The 27,441-nt window shown below is 32.0% G+C and overlaps 3 protein-coding genes across 10 annotated transcripts; 1 reads left to right on the top strand and 2 right to left on the bottom strand.

Annotated features, from left to right (window-relative positions):
* Positions 1–2,898: 2,898 nt before the first annotated feature.
* On the bottom strand, positions 2,899–7,436 carry LOC130973515 (CBBY-like protein). Of its 2 annotated transcripts, XM_057898077.1 has the most exons (12): positions 7,089–7,436; positions 6,928–6,977; positions 6,720–6,783; positions 6,461–6,509; positions 6,267–6,335; positions 5,714–5,775; positions 4,941–5,021; positions 4,253–4,407; positions 4,088–4,172; positions 3,641–3,784; positions 3,431–3,549; positions 2,899–3,340 (listed from the first exon to the last, which is right to left on the bottom strand). In XM_057898077.1, the coding sequence occupies exons 1-11, from the start codon at positions 7,361–7,363 to the stop codon at positions 3,438–3,440; spliced, it is 1,146 nt and encodes a 381-aa protein (XP_057754060.1). In that variant the 5' UTR covers positions 7,364–7,436; the 3' UTR covers positions 2,899–3,340; positions 3,431–3,437. The 2 variants fall into 2 exon arrangements, 1 of the variants encoding a protein (XP_057754060.1); XR_009084163.1 differs by lacking the exon at positions 2,899–3,340 and having other exon boundaries at positions 3,473–3,549; positions 3,641–3,779.
* Positions 7,437–11,267: 3,831 nt separating this feature from the next.
* On the bottom strand, positions 11,268–13,009 carry LOC130974569 (uncharacterized). Its single transcript, XM_057899440.1, has 3 exons — positions 12,491–13,009; positions 11,473–12,337; positions 11,268–11,383 (listed from the first exon to the last, which is right to left on the bottom strand). Exons 1-3 carry the CDS (start codon positions 13,007–13,009, stop codon positions 11,268–11,270), a joined length of 1,500 nt encoding a protein of 499 aa, XP_057755423.1.
* A 7,405-nt stretch (positions 13,010–20,414) lies between these two features.
* On the top strand, positions 20,415–27,441 carry LOC130973148 (pentatricopeptide repeat-containing protein At1g02060, chloroplastic-like). Of its 7 annotated transcripts, XM_057897566.1 has the most exons (6): positions 21,278–21,735; positions 23,469–23,610; positions 24,310–24,450; positions 24,533–26,611; positions 26,734–26,845; positions 27,006–27,441. In XM_057897566.1, exons 3-4 carry the CDS (start codon positions 24,317–24,319, stop codon positions 26,604–26,606), a joined length of 2,208 nt encoding a protein of 735 aa, XP_057753549.1. In that variant the 5' UTR covers positions 21,278–21,735; positions 23,469–23,610; positions 24,310–24,316; the 3' UTR covers positions 26,607–26,611; positions 26,734–26,845; positions 27,006–27,441. The 7 variants fall into 7 exon arrangements, with proteins under 7 accessions (XP_057753548.1, XP_057753552.1, XP_057753549.1 ...); XM_057897565.1 differs by lacking the exons at positions 21,278–21,735; positions 23,469–23,610 and adding an exon at positions 20,415–20,694; XM_057897569.1 differs by lacking the exons at positions 21,278–21,735; positions 23,469–23,610 and adding an exon at positions 20,415–20,675.

Genomic DNA, 27,441 nt, shown 5'->3' on the forward strand with positions numbered 1-27,441 from the left:
CAAAATATTTTCATTAATGAGCATCATGCTTATGATTTCTCTTTAATATCCTATCTCTACCTTCTGATTGTCTATAATTTTCATTGCCTTATGATTTGCTTGAATAATAATAGAGGTAATTTTTTATAATTTTATTTTCTTTGATCACGTTATATCTTGAGATCTGAATTGTACTCAGAAAATGAGAAAATAGGATTAATTACAAGTAATTTACCTTTATCATGTAATAATAATATAAGAAAACTCATATTTTTTTACAAAATTTTTTAAGTGCATTTATAAACGAAAATCATCTCATGGATAATGCTCTGTAATTTTTGTTCTTATTTGACTAATTGCATTTTTTCTATTTTCTTTGGTGAAATTATTGCACTGAGTAGATCTCAACTTTGAGGCATTAAAAAACTATGATTTTCTGTGTTCATGTTAATTTTGATTATAGAAAGACAAAAGGTTAAACTTAATGGTTTTGAATTCCAGTTGGTTTGGAGAATTTATACTCATTGGATCCATACGGTGTCAAATCGTGGTGATAATGTATTGTAGAAGTTGTGTTTTTGAGATTGTTTATACTCATTGGTTTTTTTATGCATTTTAGTTTTATTATCTTGAAAATAAAATGGTTGAAGATAATATATTACAATACATTCATGCTTGATATATTTATATCATGATTATTTTATCTTTAAATTTATTTATTTCTCGCATTATTTTTTTATTTATAATTGTCCCTCTAAAATTAATTATAAATTTATAATACACTTTCAAATTATATAAGATTTTGAATGTTATATACAATCACATAATAAAATACTTTAGATAACAACAAAAAATATGATAAATTATAATAATAGTTAAAATTTTTAAACAGTTTCATTATTTTAAGTGTTTTACATATATATTATTGTATTTTATTTTTTAATTTTAAGTTACTAACTAATTCTACTATAAGTCATACAGAACAAAAATTTATTTGTATAATTAATAAAAAAAATTATATTTCATTATTTTATTTATATAATTTATGAATGCATTTCGTTTTTTACTACTTATCTTTATATCACAATTGATATGTGATAGTGATACATTCAAGAGAAAATTTGAAAATCTTAATTCTTCAGCTTAATTTTTAAATGAGAAAGCATTAAATCTTTTTAATAATTTCAAAAATAATATATATTTAAATTATTATTTTTGTTTAAATATTAAGAGAATAATTAATATTTCAAATAATTACTCATTGTGTTTTATAATGTACGATGTCAATCAAACTTTGTTATTAGTCGTTAAAATAAATCATTAATAATTTTATATATTTATACCCATAAAAAGATGTCATTATGTCGATCTAGAACGTTATTATTTACATGGGTAATTAAACTATGGTTGTCAGAATTGAACCGATGATCAAACTAATTAAGTTATTGGATCACTGAATTATTGGTTTAACTGGTAGTGAATTATCGATTGAACCGATTAACATGATTTTACATAAATAAAAATATAAAATTATAAAAAATTTAAAATTAAAATTTAAAATATATATATTCGCTAACATTTTAAAAATAATCAAATTATTCTAAAATAATATGGAACAAGAACAATAAGCATTTTATTATTTATTCTATCATAAGTATTTTTATTTTGTTTTTATATTAAAATAGCTATTATTTTCAAATTTTAATAATTTATTAATTAATTTATACCTATTATACTATAAGTATTTATTAGAGAAATAATATTAATAGATATCATATAATTACGAAAAAAATAAGTAAATTTTATAATTATTATTAAATAAAAATATAATTAATTTAAGAATGAGTGAGTTTATAACTAAAATAATAATAAAATATATACTTAGAATATCATGTGTATTAATTAAGATATCATGTTAAAATGAAATATATACTTTAAAAAGCATTAAAAATAATGAAAAGTTGAAAACGAGATTAGCCTAGTGGTTGTTAGGTTGGTCTTTATAAGACCCACTTCAACTTTCCTATATTGCAATATTTTTAAAAATTTCTCAAACCTAACCCATTGATTGTTGACGGTGTAGATTGACTGTCGAATGTCGATTCTGACTAATTTGTGCTGGTTTTACCGATTTTTATCGGTTTAATTCAATTTATTTTTTAAATGGTTACAACATTAAATCCGATCGAATTAATGTCTAATTTACTGGTTTATTGATCGAACTAATTGATTCGGTCTGATTCTAATAACTATGAATTAAACTTATATGGAATTCTGACCCAAAAACAAAAAATTTTATAATAAACGTGTAGAATTCAATTTTTATTTCTTCAATTCCATTCGCATAAATTAGCATGCTTATGAGTTATGACCGTAACTATTCTATGATGCTATATTAAATCCTGGATCTTATAAATAAATTGATCTATTGTGTACTTATATTTTTTTTTGTCAGATTTTAATCTATGTGTATTTAAGCTAATTGAATATTATTTTTATACCTTACTTTTTTTATTCATATATACCTAATATTTTTTTTATTATTTCCGTGCGCTGCACTAGTTTCTACTAAATTGAGAAACTAAAGCTTGCAAAATTTTAGAATAAAAAGAAAAAACATACTCATATATTAATGTCGCTAAATTAGTAATACAAGACCACAAATGTGGTGCACTAAACGCTCTAATAGATAGAAGAATCTAATTCCTCCAAAGTTTAGAGTAACTAACTATAAATTTAAAAATGGTTAAAGATCACTTGAATTGACTTTAGATCCCACAAAAAAGGTACATCTACTTGGCTATTCGCTACCAATGAAGAATAACAAGTGGAGGAGCTAACGCGGTAAGTGTCAACTGCCGAATGCAATTTGACCACTATATCTGTCATGGAGAGTGGAGACATTTCTAATTCATCAAGTTCAAAGGTGCCTCTTCTAAAGAAAAATACATAATCATCTTGTATCTACACTGCGCAGGAAGCATTTTATTTTCATTCAGGTAAAATACGTTTCACACTAAACAAGTACTGATAGAATGATAATTACAATATTTATCTCCCTTTCCTTGTGCTGCTGAGAGACATGACATTAGTATTGAATTTGTTACATTATCTTTATCCAAACCCGCATGTATTATTAGTATAATTTGTCTGATCTTCCACTATGAATTTGTTAACTAAGGTGTTTAGCATCACCATTAAATGAATATTCTGTCATGTACCAACAAACATGCTTTCAGACACGAGACTCATAAACACTCCATCTAGAGGTCCATACTCTTTTCCTGCCAACGAAAAGCTTCAAATCTAGAGCAAGTGTGGTTATGATGAATTTCTTGGATAAGGTAAACCAATATCAACTCTGGCAGAGGAAAATCAGTATTGAAAACTTTTCAGCACAATCACTAGTTAAATTCATGTAAACGATACTCTCTTGTAGCTAAGAACTTACTTTCCAATCATGGCTGTTTTTTCTTGCATATATTGCGTAATTTAGAGATTGTTAGATCTGGACCTCCAAAACCATCCATTGTAGCATTTGCCAATGGGAACTCAGCCCTAGATGTCAAGCTGCAGGAAGCGATCAACTAAGCAACAGTTCTAATATGCACCATAATGATATACTAAGGAACTGTAAGTAAGACCATGCATTAGTTTAGACCTGCTCCTTAAAACAACACACGGCATGCCCACCCGATTAGCTCCAGCTACTCCAGTTTGGCTTCCTGCAACAAGTACACAGTTGCAGACAGGTAACCCAGCATATTCGGCTCCCGCACGTAGAGCAGCTACAATCTTATCTATACTGAACAGATTATCAAAAAATTAAATGATAATTGACAACAATGTTAGTATTTATTATTTAACAATGTAACTGAAAGTCTTAAACCCACATCAATAACTAATTTGAAATTGAGAAGCAATCAAACGCTAACATATGTATGTAAGTAATATTATGGAGTCTGTACTTTTTAAGTTTATTGTGAAATTGACTCTTACCTTATGGATTTTCAAGTTTCTTTTCCCAGAGACTAAGCATTGATCCCTAGGTATTGGTGTCCATAAAAAATCAAATAAAACTAGAAGAGATGGAAATAAATGAACTGACCTTTCAGATAAGGTGGTATCAATCTCGACACTCAACTTCAGCATGGATGCAACCTCCTTTGCTAACCTTTGTTTCTCAGCAGAGACTAGCCAAAAGTAGCATCTCAGAAAGACAAACAATGTTGCACACTAAAGATACATGCATGAGAGAGAGGAAGTAATATACCTGCTCTTTTGGCTTCCTTGGCAAGTTCTTCATCCACACCAGAAGAAATTACCTTTCCTGAGACTAGTTGGCCATATAAACTTTGCTCAACCTCTGAATTCCCCACAGTGATTACCTTTATGCTTCGATCATTACCAAGCTTTTCTTTTACGGTCCTAAATTTTAGTAAGCACAAGGCAAAAGAAAGGAAATATTAGTTTGTTCACGTTGTTTTGGAAGGAAAAGAAATTATGGATGCTAAACAAGCATAGAGCAAGGATCAAAGAGCTTGTGAACCTCACGGCCCCCCAACAATATAAGTTCAATGGAGGTGATAAAATATACATTATATTAAAATAGAATACTATTCAAATCTGTACTAGCAGTTAAATGCACCTTTACTAAACATTTAGTGTGCAAATAATAATTATATTCCACAATTCCATGTGTGCTTTAACTTTCAAATAAAACAAACCCCAGCAAAGCTCACCCTCACCCTCACCCTTGCACACCTAAAGGAAGATTTGGTAAGCAAATCGGAAGTCCAATATACGTGATTGAGAATATTCAGCATAATGACAAATAGCACATATTTTACTGATAATCTTAATATCATATTACTTAGTACCACTATATAGGTTTGGAACCCTTTCCCCCCTCCCCCCCCCCCCCCCCCCCCAAAAGGAGGACAAAAATTTCATTAAGTTACCTGCCAATATTGTCACCGCTTTTACTGTAGGCTGTAAGTATTATTACTGGAATTCGTTCACTATACGCATCATCAATAAACCTGACAATGGAGACAATTATTCTATGTTAAGATAGACAAAAAACGCTAGAGTTCCGGAATTCCAAGGAGAAACATTATGAATTGAGACTTCCCTGTCATGAATACGTCTAATAATGAATAAATTACCAACTACCAGCCGTAATCTCATCAGGAAAGTAAACATGGAATGTACACATCTAAGGACGTGCACAAATTGCCTTAGTTGAAACACACGAATTCAGTTGAAAACCCAATGAACTCCTAATTAGTGGAAAACAAACTAAATTCAAAAGGGAAAATTGCTAGACAATAACTTAACTCATTCCCACTTCAAATATGTTGACCAACAAATCAGCCATATGTTTTTCTTAAAGAATTTTATTAAGATGAAGAGGAAAAGAGACTCTATTTGAAAAAAAAAAAATCTATGAAATAAAGCTTTCCAGCCCAAAACATATCTGAGAGAGAAATCTCCCTAAAAAGATTATGTGCCTTACAACTGTAAGAATGACTAAATTGACTCAGAAAACAACTTAATGTGGAAAAAATGCATCAGTATGATAATGGAAGCATCCTTAACTAATGTACATATTGATTTCCTCAACTATAGTACAAAAAGGTAGCTCCCCTGCAGGGTTGCTATTCAAAAATGAAAACATATATCCAAGAAACATGCATCCACAGTCATATGAAATGAATAGGAGATAACTAACTGTTCAACTCCAGGTCGCAAAGGTAGGTCTTTTGACATCACAAACTCTTCCATTGCCTTTTCCTGCCAATATACCCAAGAGTTAAACAGGAAGCTCTACAAATTCTGAACACTTTAATATCAATACATGCAAATCAGCAGATTAGAAAACCATTTCACCATTTGGGGACATATTTTCACCTTTCTAGGCTATACAATAACAACCCAATTCCTTGAGTACTTTCTTTGCCATCAGAGGTCATATTAAACCAGTTTTTTCTTTTTTTTCTTTTTGTAGAAAAAAAAACCCTTTCTCCTTGGAGAACTTGCTCTCAATTTTTTCTTAATTAGCAGAATTGCATGGAGATATGATATGCTGCTTGAACTTATGTATTACATTGGAGGGCAATAATAGATCTTTCAATATAAAGAGATGGCCCCAGGAGTTAGGACAATTTATGTAGGATTCCTGAAGATTTTAAGTTTCATCAAACAACACACTCTCCTCATACACCAAATTTAAAGTATATTAATTAGCAGTATGTGATTTATCATTAATCAAGTTTGTTCAATACCTTTTCCTGTAAAACACTTTTTGTGAACTGTCCCTTCTCATTTGTGGGCAATGAAGTTGGCCAACCAATCTGCATTCAGATTTAGTTACAGAAGAATATAGCTTGGGTTACATTTCTAGGAACATCACTGAAATTTACCAGTTCCTTTTGCTTAAAAGAAAATTCCTAATGCAGACAAAAGATGAACAACTTACTCGATTAAAATACAGAATTATCATCTTCTCTTCATCTCCCGCACTTCTCCTGGAGAGTATTTGCAGCATGGTTAACAAGCAACATAAGTACATAGACCTTGACTTGCAGCACTAAAGATCAAGCTTTTCCAATAATTAACAAAGCAAAGAGTCTGAACTAAATGCAAATTCAGTCACTTCAATAAGCAAGAGAACAATCTAATCCAAAATCCATTATACACAAGCGCACATGGTGCAGACACACTCACAATTCACAAACCTTAAAAGATCTGCATAGATAGGTTCAGTCCAGTTTGCACAGTCAAGCCCAAGCTTCTCAAATGCTGCACCATCACAGAGTTTCATAATAATAATTAATCACACTCTCGATTGCACATAATACACAATGCAAAGCTCAATTTCGCATTAATTAATTAATTACACCTTATACATTATACATACACGATGCAAAGCTGAATTTCGCATACCTTTATTGAATGCTAATCTATTACCCACTCGGTATGCGTCCATAAGAACCCTAACACAGCAAGGAAATTCAAGTAAACAAGCATATAAAGCAATAGAACAGCTTAAACAAAATTCAAATGCCACAAGCAAACAAATAAAAACGAAGCTGAAGAAGACTCACCCGTCGACTTCGAGAAGAACAGCGAGGTCAGAAGATTCCTGAGAGTGCTCGCTGGATAAGGAGCATAGCGGAGATAAACGAGCAAAGCGCGAAGGCTTTGAATTGAAGGCTGGAAGTTGAATAAGGTGATGATTATGACGATAATGAGGGCGAGGATGAGTGGAGGAGCATCGACGGGAGAAGGTTGAGGGAAGATAGCAGTTATTGTAACTGAATGTGCACGGAAGACGCAGTGTCCGCGTCTGCAGAGTCGAACTCAGTACCGTTGCTTCCATGGCAGCACGCCGGCACGTTACGGCTTCGCCTGGGTTTTGTAGTTTTCTTTTCTTTTCTTTTCTTTATTTATTCCATTCTATTTTTAGAAACGAGTAGAAAGAATCATATTTAAGAAGGTTTGTAGTTTAGAAATACTTTAGGTATACAAATTTACTTTTTGGGTAAAGTATTATTTGGCTCTCAAATGTGTGGGAAAATTCTACTTTGTTAATGTCTTATAATTTTTTAAAAAAATTTAAATAGATTTAATATTATATTATATTATTATCATTTAATTTATAAAAATAGACGAATAGTTAATAGAATGAATAATATGATATTAACAACATTATTTTTAAGTTATATTTTAGTTTTTTTGTTACTATTGAGAGAAAAAGTCTAGGGACAGTAACTTTATTAAATTCTGGTCAGCATGTATAATTTCACACTATTAGATGAAATCTCACATTATTAAAAATATTATTGATAACTACAAATCACAAAAATTGTTGGTCCTAGCACTTCTTAAAGTTAAGCTGTATTAAACTATTAATAGTGTAACTTACTTATTCTCAATGGTATAGCTCTATAAATACCATATATTCTCTTTGTATCAATAGAATAAAATAATCACAATTTCAATTTTCAAAAAAACATAATTTACTCTCTTCTCTCTATACTACTCTTTTTTTCTATCTTTCTTAGCATAAAAGAAACTGAACATTGCTGAGCTAAGTTCATGATTCTGCAGCACTTTTACAACTAAGTTCACTTGATATCAAGAGCCTTCTTGATCATTCATGGCTATCACGCTTTCCTCTATTAATTTCAAGATTTTTCTGGCTCCAATCTTAAATAAACTTGATGACAAGAACTTCATAACTTGGCAACAACACCAGAAGCTTGAAGATCATATACAAAAATGTAAAACAACCTCCTTAATTTAAATCTGACACCGCCAAAATAGCAGGTACTAAATCTACAAAATATTCTGAGTGGATGCTTCAAGACTTCAATCTCAGCTCATGGATCTTGACTTCAGTTGATGCATCTTTCAAGAACAAAATTGTTCCATGTGCTTCTGCATTTGAAATATGGAACATACTACAAACTCATTTTGCTGAATCAATCAAAATAAAGACAAAACAACTCAAGAATCTCAAGAAGAATCTTTCTATAGCAGTATGTCTGTCACAAGTCAAGGAACTAGTTGAAGCTTTATCTGCTGTTGGTTATTCTCTTTTAAATGAGGATTACATCGAAGTTATCTGTGAAGGCTTTCCTAACGAATTCTCAAGTTGCATAAACATTAACTCAGGCTAAATCTAAGTTATTCAGTATTGTTGAGATTGAGAATTTAGTAATTTACTCATCTCATATGAGGACACAATGGAAAAATTTAAACAACTATCGTTGAGCACGGCTCAGGTTAATCTTGTTCAACGAGGCAATTCAAACTCAAGATTTGCTGGTCGAGGCTGTGGAGGCAGAAGAGGATATCTTGGTGGAAGATTCATGCGTGGAGGAAGAAAATCTTGGCAAATTAGCAACAGACAAAGCTGCCAAGTCTGTGGAAGACTTGGTCACACTGCCTTACAATGTTTTTTTCGTTTTAATCAATTCTATCAAGGAGGTTTTTCTCAAAATCAATCTTTCCAAACTGTTTTTTTAACTTCTTCAATAAATAGACGACCTCCTCCACTATCATTAGCTTTTCATCAACCTCAATTTTTTACAGCTTCATCCAATTCTGCTTCTGAACAATCATGGTTCTCAGATTTTGGTGTCACTCATCACCTAACAATTGACTCTTCAAGCATCATCTCAGCCTCATATATTGTTTATGATCAGCTCTATGTTGCTAATGGGTCGGGTATTTTAATTTATAATAAATTTTTATTTTTAAAAAGTTTTTTAGAATTATTTTTATTAGAAAAATTAGTTTTTTTATCCGTAATTTTTAATCAAAACTTTATTATGTGTTAGATAATAAATTTTAAAATTGAATCAAATCAACCTATTCGACCGATTAAATGAAAACAAATTCTCTGACTAGTTCAGTTCTATTGAAAAACCTATTTATAAGAGAAAAAAATAGTTAAACTAACGATAAATCAGTAAATTGATTGAACCAATAGTTTGCTCGAGTTAGTTTTTTTAATAAAAAAGTAATTAGCAAAACCTGTCTTGAGGTTTTTTGGCTAAGGATTTGATGGTCCCACAATATTTGGACTATTAAATGGTCCCATAATAAAATATGTTTTTTAAGTTTTTTTAATAATTGTTAAATAGTTCTTTTTTAATTTTAATTACAAATTAACTCCATATATTTTATTTAATTATAAAAACTATTTTTTATTTTATAAATTATTATTTTATCATTTATCTATTATTTTTATTAACAATCAAAATAAAAAACAATAACGAATTAGATCTTCCATTAATCGTAATAAATTTTTTGGCCATTCCAATCGATTAAAAGTTTATATTTGATCCGTGACGTTCGTCCAGGCTGTCAAATCGTGTTTCTTTGAAAATCAATCGATTGGATTATCAAAACAATCGATTGAATTTCAAGTTTCCATAACTCAATCGATTGGACTATAGGTTATCACAAAACAATCGATTGAAAATTGTAAGGCAGTATGGTTTTCGCAAAAATCAATCGATTGGTCATATTACCCAATCGATTGAACGATGACTAAAACGTTGGTTTTTTAAAATTCAATCGATTGCTTATACTACCCAATCGATTGAATGCTTCAAAACAACCCGAGGTCTCACAATTCAATCGATTGGTTGTGTTACCCAATCGATTGAAGTCATCAAAACAATATGGATTTGTCCAATTCAATCGATTGAAAGCTTTTACAATTTTTCTCTATTTCTATGCACTATAAAGATATTTTAGTTTAAAAAACTCATATTTTTATGATGAAGTAATGTCATTTTCATTTATTATTTCTGCCATACAAATTTTATGTCTTGTGAATTATATTTTATTTTATATAATTAATTTATGTAAAAAAATTTCATATCTTTTTATTTGTTTGCATTCTATTTTGTAAGGTTGCGAGAACCAGACCGGTCAATAAACTAGTGAGGTCACTGGTTCAATAGTTCATTGGTTCGACCGGGGTTCAACCGAGATTCAACCGGTTTAATTAAATATTAAATAAAATTATTAAAAAACTTAAAATAATCTTAAGTATATAAATTCAATAATTTCTAACTTAATAAAATTTAATATTTCACATAATAAATTATCCATTACTTAATATTAGAGGTTCACAAACAACTTCAAACATCAAAGTTTATAACTAAACAAAAAAAAACGTACATAATGACAAACCCATAATGTTCTACATTCAAAAGATACAATTACTAACAAGTTTTCAACTAATCAAAGGTGCAACTCATCAAAAATCATAATTATCATTAAGTGTTCCAACATCTCCATCATAAACAGGTAATCCAAAGCCACCATCATCAGAAGTACCACCAAAAGAAGCTGTATTTGAAGAATCAGCAACATTAGGGAAATCCACATCAAGTTTCACATCTCCTCCATCTAATAAAATAAAATAGAAAACCAAGAAAAAATTAAAGTTACAACTTTACATCAGATATTGAGAGGAAATGAAACAAGTTTTGCTATTTCAATCACCTTTAGGATATGAAGGCATAGCATTATCCGTATAAATTAAATTTTCAATGCCTTCGATGTCTCCATGAGTAAATTCAGAATCATCTTCATCCGGCATTACCCAAAAATCTACTGTGTCAATACTTTCAATGTCAATTGGATCATAATTCTTCTTCTTGCGATGCATTCTAGATTGAAGGCGTAGATTATAAGTGACATAAACAATGTCACTTAGCCTTTGATGCTCTAATCAGTTCCTCCTCTTTGAATGAATTTGTTCAAAGAGGCTCTAGTTCCTCTCGCAGCCGGATGATGAAGATATTTGATGAAGAAGACGAATTGCCATTTTTTTGCAAGTTAGGAGCACTCCCACCGTGTAGCCTCCACCATTCACCTACCAGGATATGAAATTCAACCATCAATTCTCATTCAATATTTAAAAAACATTCAAAGTAAATTGAACATAGAAATATAAATACTTACCAGGTTCAAGTCTCTTAATTGCTTTCAATGCACTTTCCCTTCCAAAACTTCCTTTTCGATCTCGATACAACTGCATCTCTTGCATTGCGGCAACCGAGTCATCGCAAAGAGTTTCAATATCAAATAAATTAAGCAAAGACCTCAAGATATTTGCCTTCTCAACAAATCCCTCACTATAGAAGTAATCTGGATTCAAAAAGTATGCTGCTGCATGGAGGTCACGCTTCAAATGCTTATCCCACCGCATTTTCAAGTTACTTGTATAAGGTGTGTATGCAGATTTTTTATTTCTAAACATTGTCTTGATATTAATTTTGGCTCTTTGCATGCCCGCATACACGGTATCCAGAGAAGGTTTCTCATCAGCATCAACAAGCCTCAATAACTTAATTAGAGGACCAACAAGCATAACAGTAGTAAAACAATCCTCCCAAAACTTACTATCCAAGATAATTGAACTAACCATCTTCCCATTGACACTCTTGGATAATTTATGAGAAGTGAAATATTTGTCAATCACCAATGATTGCAAATCTTCTTTATGATCATATATACTTTTCAAAGTAATAAAAACAGTAGCAAAACGTGTTACTCCTGGTCGAACAATTTCTTTCCACTCTTTTCTTTTTCTAAGCCATGACAAGAAAATCATATAATTGTAAACAAAGGCAGTCACTTTTGAAGCACGAGAGGCAAGGTCAGCTATGTGAGGAAGACTTGCTATGTCTTTCAAGATAAGATTGATGTAATGAGCAGCACAAGGAGACCAAAAAATATTTGGATACTTTTCATGAATGAGTTTTCCAGCAGATACATAATTCGCAGCATTATCAGTAACCACATGCACAATGTTACTAGACCCAACCTACTCAATAACCTCAGTAAACAATTTAAACAAGGTATCGGCAGTTTTTATCATATCAGAAGCATCAACAGACTTAACAAATGACATACCAGCAGGATAATAAACTAGAAAATTAATTAATGTACGCTGCCTTGTATCAGTCCAGCCATCTGCCATCAATGTACAACCAGTCCTTTTCCACGAGCTTCTATAACCTTCAACAAGCAACTGACACTCCTTCTTAAGATCGGCCAGCAAATGAACTCTCATTTCATCATACGACGGTCCCTTGAAACCAAGTCCAATTGCAGCAACGCCATCCAAGGCAGGTTGAAAGTAAGGCGATTGAATTGCATTGAATGGAATTCGTGCATCAATGATCCATCTTGCAAGCCCCAACTTAACCTTGTGTTTAACTTGTTTACTGGCCAAGACACTTTTCAAAGTTGGTTGAGAGCCTGTCGTAGTCCTTTCCTTAAAATAACTTCCAATTGGAGTTGCAGCAATCGCTCTTCTCTTTCCTTTGTCTCCCATTGTTGCAGGAGCCGGAGATTGTACAGGATTAGGCACTTCACCCTCTTCTTCTGCTTGTGTTTCACTCTCCACATCATAACAATCAGCTGTATATTTTCTTTTTTCTGCCTTATTTTTTTTTGTTTTCCTCCAAAAGCCTTTTGAATTGAAGTTCAACATCTTCAGTTACTTTGTTACAAACTTTAATTTGTCCAGGGATTTTTGCAAGATGATATTTCATTCTATATATTCCTCCTCCATTGTAAGTATTCAAGTAGAAAATACATGTATATTGAGCCTTGTTATTTTTGTCATACTTCACTGTAAAATACTGCCAAGCTGGATCAGATTTACCTCTGGATGAACCAGTTTGAGAATCTTGAACAGCATTATCTTGTGGTTGTGAGTTACTTTGTGATTATTCCATCTATAACAATAAAAAAATCAAAGACTAGAAAACAACTTCAGAAAACCATGAAAATAATGAAACAGCAAGCATATTCAGAAGCAGCAAAAAATATTCATCATGAAGCAACAAACAGAAGCAGCAAAACATATTCAAAATCAAAAACAGTAATGATGAAAATAATGAAATAGCAAACATATTAGAAGTAGCAAAAAATATTCATCATGATTCATGAAGCAGCTAACAGAAGTAGCAAAACATATTCAAAATAAAAAAAAAAGCAATCATGAAAATAATGAAACAGCAATCAAAATAAGAAGCAGCAAAAAATATTCATCATGATTCATGAAGCAGCAAACAGAAGCAGCAAAACATATTCAACATAAAAAACATCAATCATGAAAATAATGAAACAACAATCAAAATAACCTCAGAAAATCAAAAACATAAATCAAGAAGGCAGCATAGAACAGGCGAGCTCACAGAACCTCAGAAAATCAAAATCCAAAATCAAGAAGGTAGCATAGAACAGGCGAGCTCATAAATCAAGATCAGAACCTCAGAAAATCAAAATCAATAAGCATAGAACTCATAAATCATAATCAGAATTCAGAAGGAAGCAGTTCAAAATCAAGAAGACAAGAACAGAGTCTTACCGAATTCAGAAGGAGGCGGGCTTGGCCGGTGGTGGTCGCAACTACTGTAGATGGTTGTGGGTGGCGAATGAGGAGGCGGGCTAGGTGACATTCGGCGACAAGGAGGCGGGCTCTACTGGTGGTGGTCGCGACTGCTATGGATGGCTGTGGGTGGCAATGGTGGCCTTGGTGGGTGAACGGAGGCTGGCGCCGAATGCACTTGGAAAGGGGAAGAAAGGGGAGATTACTCAAATTAGGGTTAGTGGCATAGTGGGTTAGGTTAGGAGCTTAGGACTTTCGCGTATGCCTTTCTCTTTTTTTTTTTTTAAAAAAATGCCAAAACGACATCGTTTAGTATCTGAAGTTGCAAACCACTAAACCGCCAAAGGCCGAACAGTTCTTCCGGTTTGACCGGTTTTTCCACCGGTTTTTTGCCAGGCAGTTTTCGACGTTACCTGGATCGGCTAGGTAACCGGTTCCCGGTTATTCTGGTTGAACCGACTGGTCTGATCCGGTTTTTAGAACCATGCTATTTTGTTCTTTTCATTTTTCAAGATTTGACCTCTCTATTGAATATTGACTAGAAAAAAATACCATACAATATATATCAAAGCATTTTAATAATTTATTCATATATTGCTAAGACATATATGAAGTATATATATTACAAATTTTTAATCAATTCTTCCTAGATTAACAATGGAAGCCCCCTTTCCAATCCTCCATTAGAGCGATAGGACTTTTAGACTTATCATTTTCAGATTTTACAGTTTTCTCAGGAGGCACACGATCCGTTATTTCCTCATTGTAAAGCTCTAATAACGTTACTTTCATGTTGTGCTCTGCATTCTGAGCCTCCAATATTTCGAACATCTGTTTCCCAGCTCCGGGGATGACACCAGCATCACTCGACAATTCGCCATTCTACACGATGAAGAGCACAGAAGGATAATTGGATTTCAATACAAAAAATTTGAGAAGACATAAAAAGTAGTTAAAACCAGGGAATATTGAATATCTCCTACACCACCGATATCCCCTGCACCAACGGTATTTCCAGTTGGGGGTGTTTGATATGAATTTCTCAAAAAGGGATTTGGATCCTCTAAAGTTTGAATTTTACTTTAGAGAGTAAAGTGTGATCTGAATTATTTCTCTTTCATATTTATTCTTGGTCCCACCTATGAAATAAATGGCGAGAGATCACACTTTACTCTCTAAAGTGAAATTCAAATTTTAGAGGATCCAAATCTCTCGAAAAGGAGGAACATTTCCAGCAACGAATTTCCTATCAAAAATAAGAACATTCATTACTAGCCAATACATTATTTTAAAAAAGGGTAAGTCAAGAGACATTATAACTACCCAGGCATCGAGTCATAAGCCTGCACCACTCTCTCATGATACATAAAGAGATTGATACACAATTCCAATGGTGGGATTGAATAATTGGTGATAGATTATTCACCAATTTATAATGTTAATATTAAAGAAAAGATAAGATTAGAGTATCTAAATCAAAATAAAGTCTTAAAAATTGAAGATAGAATTTTAAAGTTAAGATAGATGAATAATAAGATAATAATTTATAAAAACGATAAGAAAATTGAAAACTGCGTAGTACACAATTCAATCGATTGGGTAACACAACCAATCGATTGAATTGGGCAAATCCATATTGCTTTGATGACTTCAATCGATTGAATAACATAACCAGTCGATTGAATTGTGAGACCTCAAATTGCTTTGGAGCATTCAATCGATTGGGTAGTATAAGAAATCGATTGAATTTTAAAAAATCAACATTTTAGTCATCGTTCAATCAATTGGGTAATATGACCAATTGATTGATTTTTGCGAAAATCACGCCGTCTTACAATTATCAATCGATTGTTTTGTGATAACCTGTAGTCCAATCGATTGAGTTATGGAAAATCTGAAATTCAATCGATTGTTTTGATAATTCAATCGATTGATTTTCAAATAAATACGATTTCACAGCCTTGGACGAACGTCACAGATCAAATATAAATTTTTAATCGATTGGAATGGCCAAAAAATTTATTACGACAAATGGAAGATCTAATTCGTTATTATTTTTTATTTTGATTGTTAATAAACATAATAGATGAATGATAAAATAATAATTTATAAAATAAAAATAGTTTTTATAATTAAATAAAATATATGAGGTTAATTTGTAATTAAAATTAGAAAAGAACTATTTAGCAGTTATTAAAAAAACTAAAAAAAATATATTTTGTTATGAGACCATTTAATGATCCAAACGTTCTCGAACCATCGAATCCAGTGCCAGGTTTTTTATATTAAAGATTTTAGTTTTTTGGATTTCAAAATACACAAAAGAGTCTTTAATGTTTATTTTTATTAGACAATACAATTTCTTTTAATTTGGTCTGTTAGTTACTAATGATGACTACTAACATGAAACATTAACTCACACACTTAACCACTACGTATTCAAACTGATCAAATTAATCCTCAAAGTGAAATATACATTTTTCAACAAATTTAAAAAATCTCAAAACAATTTTTAAAAAATTTAAAAGTTTCAAAATAATTTCTTTTGATAACAAAATATCCAAAATGTAAGCAAGGAGTGGAAATGAAGTATCATATAGGGGAAAAAATGAGGAAGGAGAGAGCGGGAGGATGGCAGCCATGCCATCGGAAAGAGATAAGGGGGAAGAGTGAAGGTGGGTGTGCATCCAGCATTGGAGTATTTTTTAAAGGATGGTTTTTCAAAGGCTTTAAAGGTCTTCTTTAGAGATAAAGTTATTGGTGCAGATAAATCTGAGGTCTTTGCACTTGTAGAATCTCTTTCTAGAATGGTATAGCAACGGTTGTAAGCAAATAGAGAGATTCCCAATTTCCGTGTGCTAACTTCACAAAAGAGGCAAATCTCTACTTGGCAGAACCTTATAAAAATGCCTTATTGATCAAGATCTTGGACAAGAACTACGGTTACACAACTCTTTCACATAAGTTTTGTGGAGAATTGGCTTTGACTTTGGCTTCATCTTGTTTTGGAAAAACATAAATTCTTGGCCTGACTTTGTCTTAGGAAGGCTTTATCCACTACTGCTTTTCGTTTTAAAAGGGGCATCTCATCAATGGATAGTTTTTCATGATGTTTTTCTGGTCAGGAATCGGTTGTTCATTGTATTCGAGATTGTCCGAAAACTCAGCAAGTTTGACAGACTTTGGAGATTTTTTATCAACCCTTGGGTTTGATGAACTGGTTCTTGTTTCATAGCAAATAGAGTCCTTTTAGATTCTTTCCTGGTTTGTGGTGAATTTGGCGTTCTAGGAATAATGAGATCTTTCATCTGTACGAGTTTTGCCCCCTTAATAAGGTGACTAGTATGACTTTGTCTTTGGAACAAGAGCTTCGGAATGTTTTTGAATTGCAACGAGTTTCTATCCTCTCTATAATTAGTGGCTCATGGATTCCTCCCTTGGTTGGTATTTTTAAGATTAATTGTGATGTAAGTATCCTAGTATTGGTGATCGTGTTGGTTTTGCCTGTGTTAGCAGAGATTGGAATGGAAGTTGTCAATTCTACAAGAAGAGTTGTTTGCTATTTGGAGAGAATATCTTCTAGCTTTAGACTTGGGATCATAGTTATCAGAACCGAACCGGTGATCGAACCGGTCAGGTTACTGGGTCACTGAGTCACTGGTTCAACCGGTGGGTCACTGGTTGAACCGGTCAACCCGGTATATATATTTATTTATTATTATAGGTAAAAACTCACATACAGTTGTTTTCATGTGAAGTTGATATTTAAGAACCGTTAGATGATTTGACAAGTTTGACTAAATATCATCTAAGAAATTTCAACTATCAACTTCATATGAAGACAACTCTGCATGTGAGTCTTTACCTATTATTATATACTAAAAGTATTTATTGAAAAAATAATATTAATAGATATCATATAATCATGAAAAGAAAAAATAATTATGATTAATAAATTTTTTGTTTATATTTTTAATTTGATATATTTAATAAAAATTTATAGTTAAATAAAATATAATTGATTTAAAATGAGTGGCTTTAAAATAAAATAAATTGAATATAAATAAAATAAAAACTTTGTATATGTATTATAATATGTATATATATTAACAAGATTTGTGTTAGCCTGGTGGTATAAGCTTGTCGACTTCACATGAAGTTGATATTTGAGAGCCGTTAGATAGTTTGACACTTGGCAGCACTCCCAACCGGGTTAATGTCTTAAGCAGTCCGAAGATTGGACCGGACCGGTATTAAGTCCGGTTCACTGGTTTTTCAGTTGAACCAGCCGGTCCGATCCGATTTTGATAACTATGCTTGGGATAAAGAGATGTTATTTGAGAAATGCAAATAAAGTAGCAAATATTATGACAAAAACATCGATAAAGACTCATACTCATCAAGTGGAGTTCTTATCTTGAAAAGAATTTAAGAATAGCATTCAACATTATCTTAAAAAGAATTTAAGAATAGCATTCAACAGAACTATCTTATTTCTTAAGTAATTTCTTATTTTTTGTTTTCTCTTTTTTAATTTATTTTGTTGTTACTTTTCAATAAAAATTAGTCCTTTTATTTGCATTGTCAAGTTTTAATATAGTGATTCAGTGAACAATAATCAAAACCCTTGACATTGCCAATTTGATTCCAACTCTAAATTAAACATTCATCACAAATGCTAGCAAGTAAACAATTGTCACAACCACTAATTTTGACAATAATTCTAAATGTGTGAATAATAATTACAAGTTTTAATATTCTAAATCGGTAGACAATTATCACAAATATAAATATAATGAACAATTATGACAATAATTGTTATAAATAATAAATTTCAGATACCCACATTATGTTCTGTACTACAAACATACAACAAAATATAAGTTTGACGTAAATATAAATGAGTGGTATTCTAATTTCTAAGTTAAATGTTGCTGTTCTTATAACAAAGACGGTACTCTAAAGTCTGAAATGCTTGTAAACTCTATTTCTAAAGAGACTAAAAATTGATAAATTTCATGTTGCAATGTGCTATAAACAGCAAACACAAACTAATATAAACCATGATGAATATTGTAGATTACAAGTGGGTGGCTAATTTAAGGGTGGAAACAAATCAAGGACAGGCTAGACTTTTTTTTAATAGATCTGGTGGTATATTATGTAGTTAATTGATTTGAGTCTAGTCTATACGATCAGTTGTAAATTTTTTTAAACTATTTGGTCTGTTATTCAGTTTGGCCTGATCTAAAATTTGTTAAAAAATTTGATAATTTTTTTTACAAAAATAAAAATATTATATAAAAAATTTATTTTTTAATAAAAATATTTATATGTAATAAGTTATATTTAATATTTATAAAAAATTTTAAATTTTTAAAATATTTAAAATATATAAAAATATTTATAATAAAATATAATAAATTTAAAATATCTCATAATTTTGTTAATAATAAAAAAATTATTTATATATTTAATTATGTATTAACAGAATCAAGTAAGTTTAATAGTTCAATAAGACTAATTAATAATTCTGAATCTGACTTATTAATATATTAAAAATTTTACAAAAATTTAAATTTGTGTCTATTTTATAATAGGTCAAATAAGGCTAAACACACGTTAAATTGTTCATCACTGACAGACCGTCGAACCTATTTTCACCTCTGGCTATTTGAGTTTGTAGGCTCTTATTTTTTATTTTGTTTTTATTTTTCTATATAAATAAAATAATAATAAGAATTCTGAAGCAAATAAACTATTCTAATAGTAATATGTGAAGGAGTGTTTTAAAATTTTTGAAAATGCAAATTTGAAAAGAGACTATTGTCTTTACTTATAGAGGTAAATAGTTGAAGATTATTTTGTATATTTTAAAAATTAAAAATCTAAAACGTTAGATATTAAAAATTGAGTTTATTTATTATGTGTTTTAAAAATATATATGTTAAGATTATAAATTAAAATTTTTTTTATTAAAAATAAAATTAGTTTAAGGGAGCACCTAGTCTGTGTTTTTATTTTTTTTATTTTTAGTATTTTTTATTTTTTAAATTTTATGAAAGAAAAAATAAAAATAATAATTTTTTATTTTTATTTTTTTTATAAAATTTAAAAAATAAAAAATACTGAAATAAAAACAAAAAATACAAATAAAAATACAAATTAAAGATATGCTAAATTTTTAATGCATTTGTTTTGTATGTCTATTAAATAAAAAATTTAAATATTAGAGATGAATTTAGATAATTATTCAAAAAAAAATAATAAAAACGATGCCGTTTCAAGGCTAAAAAGAAAAAAAAAAGGTAAAGGATAAAATTGATCTAGTGATCGGAGTGGATTTTTTTCAGTGAAAAAATTGGATAATATACGATGTTTAATCTAAATATTTATTACATTCTCTTTTATTTATTTTTGATTCCACTTCAAGAATAAAAAATGAGAGATTATATTGTTAAGTGTTAAAAATACTGGAGGATTCATTTCCTCGTCACCCACACCCACCCACCTAAGCTGCAGCAGCCAGTCACCTTCCTCCCTCTGGTCTCCGTCTGCCAGCTCCACCAGCGTCCCAGTCGCCGGCGTTGTTGCAGCCGGTGTCGCTGCTCCATTCTCACCTCTCATGCGTTGCTACTTGCTACCGCCACAGTGCTACTCCGTCTCTGTCGGTACCCAAATCGCCGTTACTCCGTCCTTAATTGCTTCTCCGGTCTCCGCCGAGTGACGTTGTCGACGATAAGCGCTTCTCCCCTCTCACTTCGTCAGTGCTTTCTTCCCAGGTTTTTTTTCACCTTTTTTATGATTTAATTTATTTTGCTTTTTTAAATTATATGTTAAACTCAAATAAATATATTCATGGACAAATATCTAAAATAAAATTAATAATAACATTAGTAATATGATTTTGTTCATGGTTGATTTTTGATTGTTGTTCTATGTTAGTTTCTACTAAATGAGTCTGTATCTCAAAGCTTCTCTTTTTTCCTGCGTTCATTTCGTGTCGAAGTGTTTGGTATTCTACTTGTCACTCATTGGTCAGTGTTTTAATCTCATTGCACTTGATGACGTAACACAGTTTTCGTTGTGGTTCTGTTGAATGATCCTATAATGTGTTCTTGTTAAACGGTTAAAGCATCAAAGTTGTTAACAGTGATCAACAATCAATATTCACAAGTTTTTTTTATGACTGATGTCTTTCTTTTAAATTATAAACTTGTTTGTAATTGTTTCATTTGATGGTGGAACCTTATGAATTTGGGCTGGACTTAGCATTTATGCTATGATCTATTTGCATTTTGATTTTTCTTTTAGTGATGAACTTCTTAGGTACAATTTGGTATTTAATCTAAATAAAAACAAGCTTATTGCTTTAATAAGGGAAATGGATAGCTTTATTCTCCAAATAATAAGCCTCCTAAAACCCAAAAAGATTATTTATGTCGATTTCTTCTCTGGGATCTTCACCTATCTCTTCTCTGTCGATTTCTGGATATCTCTTTTCTTTCATGGTCAGTAAATCCCACGCGCTCCTTTTTATTTATGTCATTTTCTGCTGTTTCTTTTGTTGTTGATTGGTCTGTGTTCATCTCCATTTTGAATTAGTTCTAGTTGTGTCTTCATCGATGTTGTTTGCTGCAATTTTTGGAATGGAAAAGTCTAGGGGCAAGCAATTTTATTGAATTTTGGCCAGCATGTAACCAGCAGAGAAAGGTGAGCCATTAGATGAAATCTCACACCATTAAATCATCATTGATGGCTATTTGATGGTTACTAATCACAAAAATTACTGGCCCCCTAACATTGCTCTTTTGGAATTGCTGGTTGGTGCTCCTATCTATTGTATTTGTGTCTTCTATTATGTTGAAGGTGATATTTCCTCACTTATTTGAGTTAGACTGATTTGCTCCGCTCTTTGGGTATGGAATAAGTTAACAAATTTTCATTTTCACTTAAAATGAAAAATTAAGATGAAAACATGTTTGTTTGATTTTAATAAAAATTGTTTCTATAGAAATGTTTTTTAAAGAGTATATACCCATTTTTGTCCTTAAAGAATTTCAGACTGGACACTTTAGTCCTTAACTAAAATTAATTACTCGATTGGTCCCTAACAATTAATTCCGTCAGTCACTTAGGTCCTTTATTCCGTTGACTTTAACGGAGGACAAAATAGTCCCTAAGGACAAAATGGTCCCTGATCTCCTCTGTTCGGAAACGACACTGTTCTCTCCCAATTTCCATCATATCTCGCATAACACTAGCAGTCTAACACTGTAACTTCAAACTACACAATGCACACTCTATAAATTTAATGTTCACAAGAAAAAAATTCTCAACTTGTTCTCAACCAATTCATACTCAGAAAACTAATGCCTATGTTTCTCAACTAGTTATCGTCTTTGATGGATCCCATAAATCTAGACAAGTCTGATTTGTTAAGATCCGTCGTTGTCGTTGCCATCTCCCTCCTCCTCTGCCCTATCATCTCCATGATCACATTGTCCACCACTCCAATCGCCTCCTTCAGCTTCTTTTCCGAACCAATGTTCAGTAATCGCTTCAGTTTCCATATATTCGGCAACGGCGACATTGCGCGTTGTACTAATAGCTTGGATGCGAGGTTGAAGCTGTCTGCCAACTTGGACTCTGGAAAAGAAGGAATGAAGCACTCGGTGTCTATTTCAAATGAGAATTTGCATATGATGTCGAATGAGAATCTTCTTATGATGTCCTAATGTTCAACAATCTATATTGCTTGTCGGAGAGTGGAGAAAGGCGTACCCTTGGAGTAGTTGTGGAACTTGGTCTTGAGGATGTTGTGGATGTGATGTTATCGACGTGGAAGTTGATGCTTTTGGTGGGTAAAGTGCAGAGGAGGTGGATGTCCTAGTCACAAAGATTTAGGAAGTGTGTGGTCCATGACATGTCGAGGTAGGTGCGACACATGTGACAATTACACCATGACTTAATTTTGGAACTAAAGATGAGGAAGGAAAAGATGGGAAAAAGGACTGCGAAGGTGAAGAAGGAGAGTATGAATGTTAGTGTTATGCGAGATATGATAAAAATTGGGAAAGAACAGTGTCGTTTTCGAATAAAGGAGTTAGAGATCGTTTTGTTCCTTGTTAGAGTTATCAGGGACTCTGTTAGAGTTGTCTGGAACTATTTTGTCTCCCGTTAGAGTTAACGGGAATAAATGACCTAAGTGACTGATGTAATTAATTGTTAGGAACCAATCGAGTAATTAATTTTAGTTGGGGACTAAAGTGTCCAGTCTGAAATTGTTTAAGGACCAAAGTGAGTATATACTCTTTTTTAAAATAAGGTGAAAACAAGGAAACATTATTTCGGAAAAAAATGAAACATTATTTTTTTCTATGCGCTTCTGTTTTCAAATTGCCATTTTGGAGATTTTGGTTTCTACCAATTTTTTTAGCATTGTGTTGATTTTTGTTAAGAAGCTAGGTTTTGTTTTACTTCCACTACCATTTGCTAACAGTTACATGTAACATTGTTGATATCTCTTTCTTTTGTTGCGTCTCATATTTTATAGTAGTTGATATTTATTAGCATAAGATGGGAGAAAATCTGAAACTGATGATAGCAAAGAATGGTCCAATAAAAATACAAAGGCTTTTATTGGCATACTATGTGAGCCAATGAAGAATAGGCAGCTGCAATGTTCAACATTTAAGGTAGCATTTTGGGAAGAAATAAATAATGAACTGGTTACAATTGTTGGGGAACATTACGGTGTAGCTAGGCTAAAGGGAAAGTATAATCTACAATTGTGTTTTGGCTATTTTATTAGTATTTATACTAGCTTAGAAAATTGTTTGCATTTTTTGTGTCAAAGTTCTAGTTTATTTGTTAATTGTATTTATACTTACAAAAGAACTACATGAAGTTTAAGAAGAATGAAATGGATTTATGCATGACTATGACATTTTAAGAAGAATGAATTTATACATGACTCTGACCTTTTAAGAAGAATGAATTTTTAATGACCATGACATTATGCATGACTATTTAATTTGTTCATATAATATTATTTTAAAGATTTTTAATATATTGAAAACAATCAAACCAAACATGTTTTCAATGTTTTCATTTTTTTGAAAATTGAAAACAATGATCAAAACAAATATATTTCTAAAATCTGAAAATTTGAAAACAAAAACAATTTTTAGAAAATGAAAATTGAAAATGAAAACAGAAAACATTTCCTCAAACTAAACACCACCAAGTTTTCAATGCATTGAATACTTTGGAAGCATCAAAATTACCATTTAGCAAAGTAAAAAAAAAAAAAAAAACTTATGCTTCAATCGTACAAAGTTCAATAGTTTGGATTTAGTTTCATTGCACATTATGATTGTCTTGTGTTGTTACAGCAAAAAAATGAGAAGTGGTCTGAGAAGGGCTACAGCTGAGGATTTAAACAGTGGCCCTCAGAGTCTCTCATCACAAGTATTTACCAAGGAGCGTTTCATTACAATCTCCAACTTCAGCTCTAATCCCTGTGCTGTTCTCAGGTGCTGTTCCCAATACAATTTTTTAAAAACTACTTTTGTGTGTCCCTGTTTTGTTCATATTCTCATAATCTATTTAATTCAGGAAGTTATGGTCTGAGAAGACAGATAATCATACTAGGGTTCAAGAGCTCCACCAAAATGAGAAACCCAGATCAAGGAATTCGTGTAAAAGAGCCAAAGACATGGCTAATCTCATCAATTACAAACGTTGGTCAAATCAGTTGCTGTCTTCATTCACTACCCTTCTTTCCAAAACCAATGTGCTTCAGACTTTACGCCATATCAAGGAACCTTCCAAGGCCTTTCAGTTCTTCAAGTGGGCACATGAAATGGGTTTCCCGCACAATGCTCAATCCTACTTCATGATGTTGGAAATCCTTGGTCGTCAGAGGAATCTCAATGTTGCTAGGAATTTTCTGTTTTCCATTGAGAAAAAGTCCAATGGAGAAGTCAAGCTTGAGGATAGGTTCTTCAATAGCTTAATTAGAAGTTATGGTGCAGCCGGCCTCTTCAAAGAATCCATTAAGCTTTTTGAGACTATGAAGTCAATTGGTGTATCACCATCTGTGGTCACATTCAACAGTGTTTTGTCTATATTGCTAAGGCGGGGCCGGACCAATATGGCAAGAGCTGTGTACGACGAAATGCTTGGGACATACGGTGTCACTCCAGATGTGTACACATACAATATTTTGATCAGAGGGTTTTGCAAGAATTCCTACATTGAAGAAGGGTTTTGGTTCTTTAAAGAGATGACGAGCTCTGATTGCGATCCGGATGTTGTTACATATAATACACTCGTTGATGGCTTGTGTAAAGCAGGGAAGGTTAGTATAGCGCATAACTTAGTGAATGGTATGAATAAGAAATGCAAAGAATTGAATTCTGATATTGTGACTTACACAACTTTGATTAGAGGGTATTGTATGAAACAAGAAGTAGATAAAGCATTGTTTCTTCTTGAAGAGATGACTAGTAGGGGGCTAAAGCCAAATGTAATTACGTACAATACTCTGATAAAAGGATTATGTGAGGGACAAAAGTTGGACAAGGTAAAGGATATTTTGGGCCAAATGATGGGAGATGGGACTTTCGTACCGGATACATATACCTTCAATATATTAATTCATGCACATTGTTCTGCAGGAAACCTGGATGAAGCATTTAAGGTGTTTGAAAACATGAAAAACCTTCAAGTCCCAGCAGATTCAGCCTCGTACAGTGTTCTGATTCGGAGTTTGTGTCAGAGAGGTGACTATGATGCAGCAGAGAAGCTGTTTGATGAATTATATGAGAATGAAACCTTGTTAAGTAATTATGGTTCCAAGCCGATTGCTGCCTCATATAGTCCTATTTTTCAATATTTGTGTGAACATGGGAAAACTAAGAAGGCTGAGAAGTTACTTAGACAGCTAATGAAAAGGGGAACACAAGATCACCTATCATATAAGACCGTGATTATGGGGCACTGTAAAGAAGGCGCATATGAAAATGGTTATGGGATTTTGGTATGGATGCTAAGAAGAGATTTTGTTCCTGATTTTGAGATATATGATTGTTTGATTGATGGTTTTCTTCTGAAGGATAAGCCTCTTCTTGCAAAGGAGACTCTAGAGAAAATGCTAAAGAGCTCCTATAAACCTAAAACATCTACCTTGCATTCTATATTGTCAAGACTTTTGGAAAAAGGTTGTGTTCATGAGTCTACCTCCCTTATTGTCATGATGCTGGAGAGAAATATTAGACAAAATATAAACCTGTCAACTGAGAATTTACTGCTCCTTTTTGGCTCTGGACTGCGAGATAAAGCATTTCAGATTATTGAGTTGCACTATAAGAATGGATACCGTGTTAAAATAGAAGAAGTGGTTCAATTCCTTTGCCAAAGAGGAAAGCTACCAGAAGCATGCAAGCTGTTGTTGTTTAGTATGGAACATCATAGAAATATTGATATTGACTTGTGTAATTCAGTTATTGAGGGCCTTTGTAAAATTAACAAGGTTTCAGAAGCATTTAATTTATGCTATGAATTAGCGGAGAAAGGTTTACATCAGGAACTGACATGCCTAAATGATCTGATAGCAGCTCTAGAGGCAGGAGGGAGATTAAAGGAAGCTGCATTTATATCGAAGAGAATGCCAAGAGTCCAGACCTAAAGCGAGTTAAATTCACTTCTTTTTCATATATTGATAGCATAATAAGCTTCTGATGCTGCATAGTTATCTCTGTTTCATCTTTAGAATATTTTTGTTTGACACAAAATTGATTTAAAACATTCGACAGATAAGATGCTAGGGACAGTTATTTGTGGATGGTAGTTTCTGAGTGAATATAGATCGGAGAAGCTTTTGCGCAGAAGCAGATAAGCCCAGTGTCCAATAGATCAATTGTAATGGCAAGTAACACTATACTTTACGCATTATTCTGTTTCTTTTTCTTGATTAACCTGTTCATGTTAATTGTTGTAATCAAGCCAAGTTTGTGGCAGATATTAAAGTTTTAAAACATATCCAATTTGTTGAAAACTTACTCCATTTCCCCTGTTGTGTTTACAGGTCTTCTAAAGTACATAGTGGTAGGACCTTTTTCTTTGTGAGAAGAAGCCATGTCTGCCCGTTTCTGCTGAAAGCCGAAAGGGTTAAGGTGATATTCTCTTCAAGATTGAAGTAGAACAAGATGTACTTATTTCCCATAATTTGGTGAAGTTAACTGGTATTCAGCAGGAATAAGACCTGTACACATAAACCTAAGAAAGGACTTATTTAATTTTTTGTAAATATGACTTGTATATAATAGAAAGTAACTACATTTTTTTTATCTATATAATTGACCCGTTTGCTAACTAAAGATGAGTTGGCCTTCAAATTGATCAAAATAGAAAATAGAAAATTATTGGTTGTTAAGGCTAGTTCAGGTTTAGTTGCTGATTTCAGGGCTTCATGCTCTAGTAGTAGTAGATCCATATTATACAGGTAATCTCCAATCGCACAA

The sequence above is a fragment of the Arachis stenosperma genome, chromosome 4 (assembly GCF_014773155.1).
Source record: "Arachis stenosperma cultivar V10309 chromosome 4, arast.V10309.gnm1.PFL2, whole genome shotgun sequence".
Classification (NCBI taxonomy): Eukaryota; Viridiplantae; Streptophyta; class Magnoliopsida; order Fabales; family Fabaceae; genus Arachis; species Arachis stenosperma.

Coding starts and splice junctions, on each gene's coding strand:
- LOC130973515 (XM_057898077.1), bottom strand. CDS start 7,363: ATGGAAGCAACGGTACTGAGTTCGACTCTGCAGACGCGGACACTGCGT. Junction 6,336..6,460: donor TAATTCTGTATTTTAATCGA/GTAAGTTGTTCA, acceptor ATCTGAATGCAG/ATTGGTTGGCCAACTTCATT. Junction 3,550..3,640: donor TGTGTTGTTTTAAGGAGCAG/GTCTAAACTAAT, acceptor CGCTTCCTGCAG/CTTGACATCTAGGGCTGAGT.
- LOC130974569 (XM_057899440.1), bottom strand. CDS start 13,009: ATGTTGAACTTCAATTCAAAAGGCTTTTGGAGGAAAACAAAAAAAAAT. Junction 12,338..12,490: donor GGACTGGTTGTACATTGATG/GCAGATGGCTGG, acceptor GTTATTGAGTAG/GTTGGGTCTAGTAACATTGT. Junction 11,384..11,472: donor AATTAAGAGACTTGAACCTG/GTAAGTATTTAT, acceptor ATATCCTGGTAG/GTGAATGGTGGAGGCTACAC.
- LOC130973148 (XM_057897563.1), top strand. CDS start 24,287: ATGATTGTCTTGTGTTGTTACAGCAAAAAAATGAGAAGTGGTCTGAGA. Junction 24,451..24,532: donor AATCCCTGTGCTGTTCTCAG/GTGCTGTTCCCA, acceptor TATTTAATTCAG/GAAGTTATGGTCTGAGAAGA.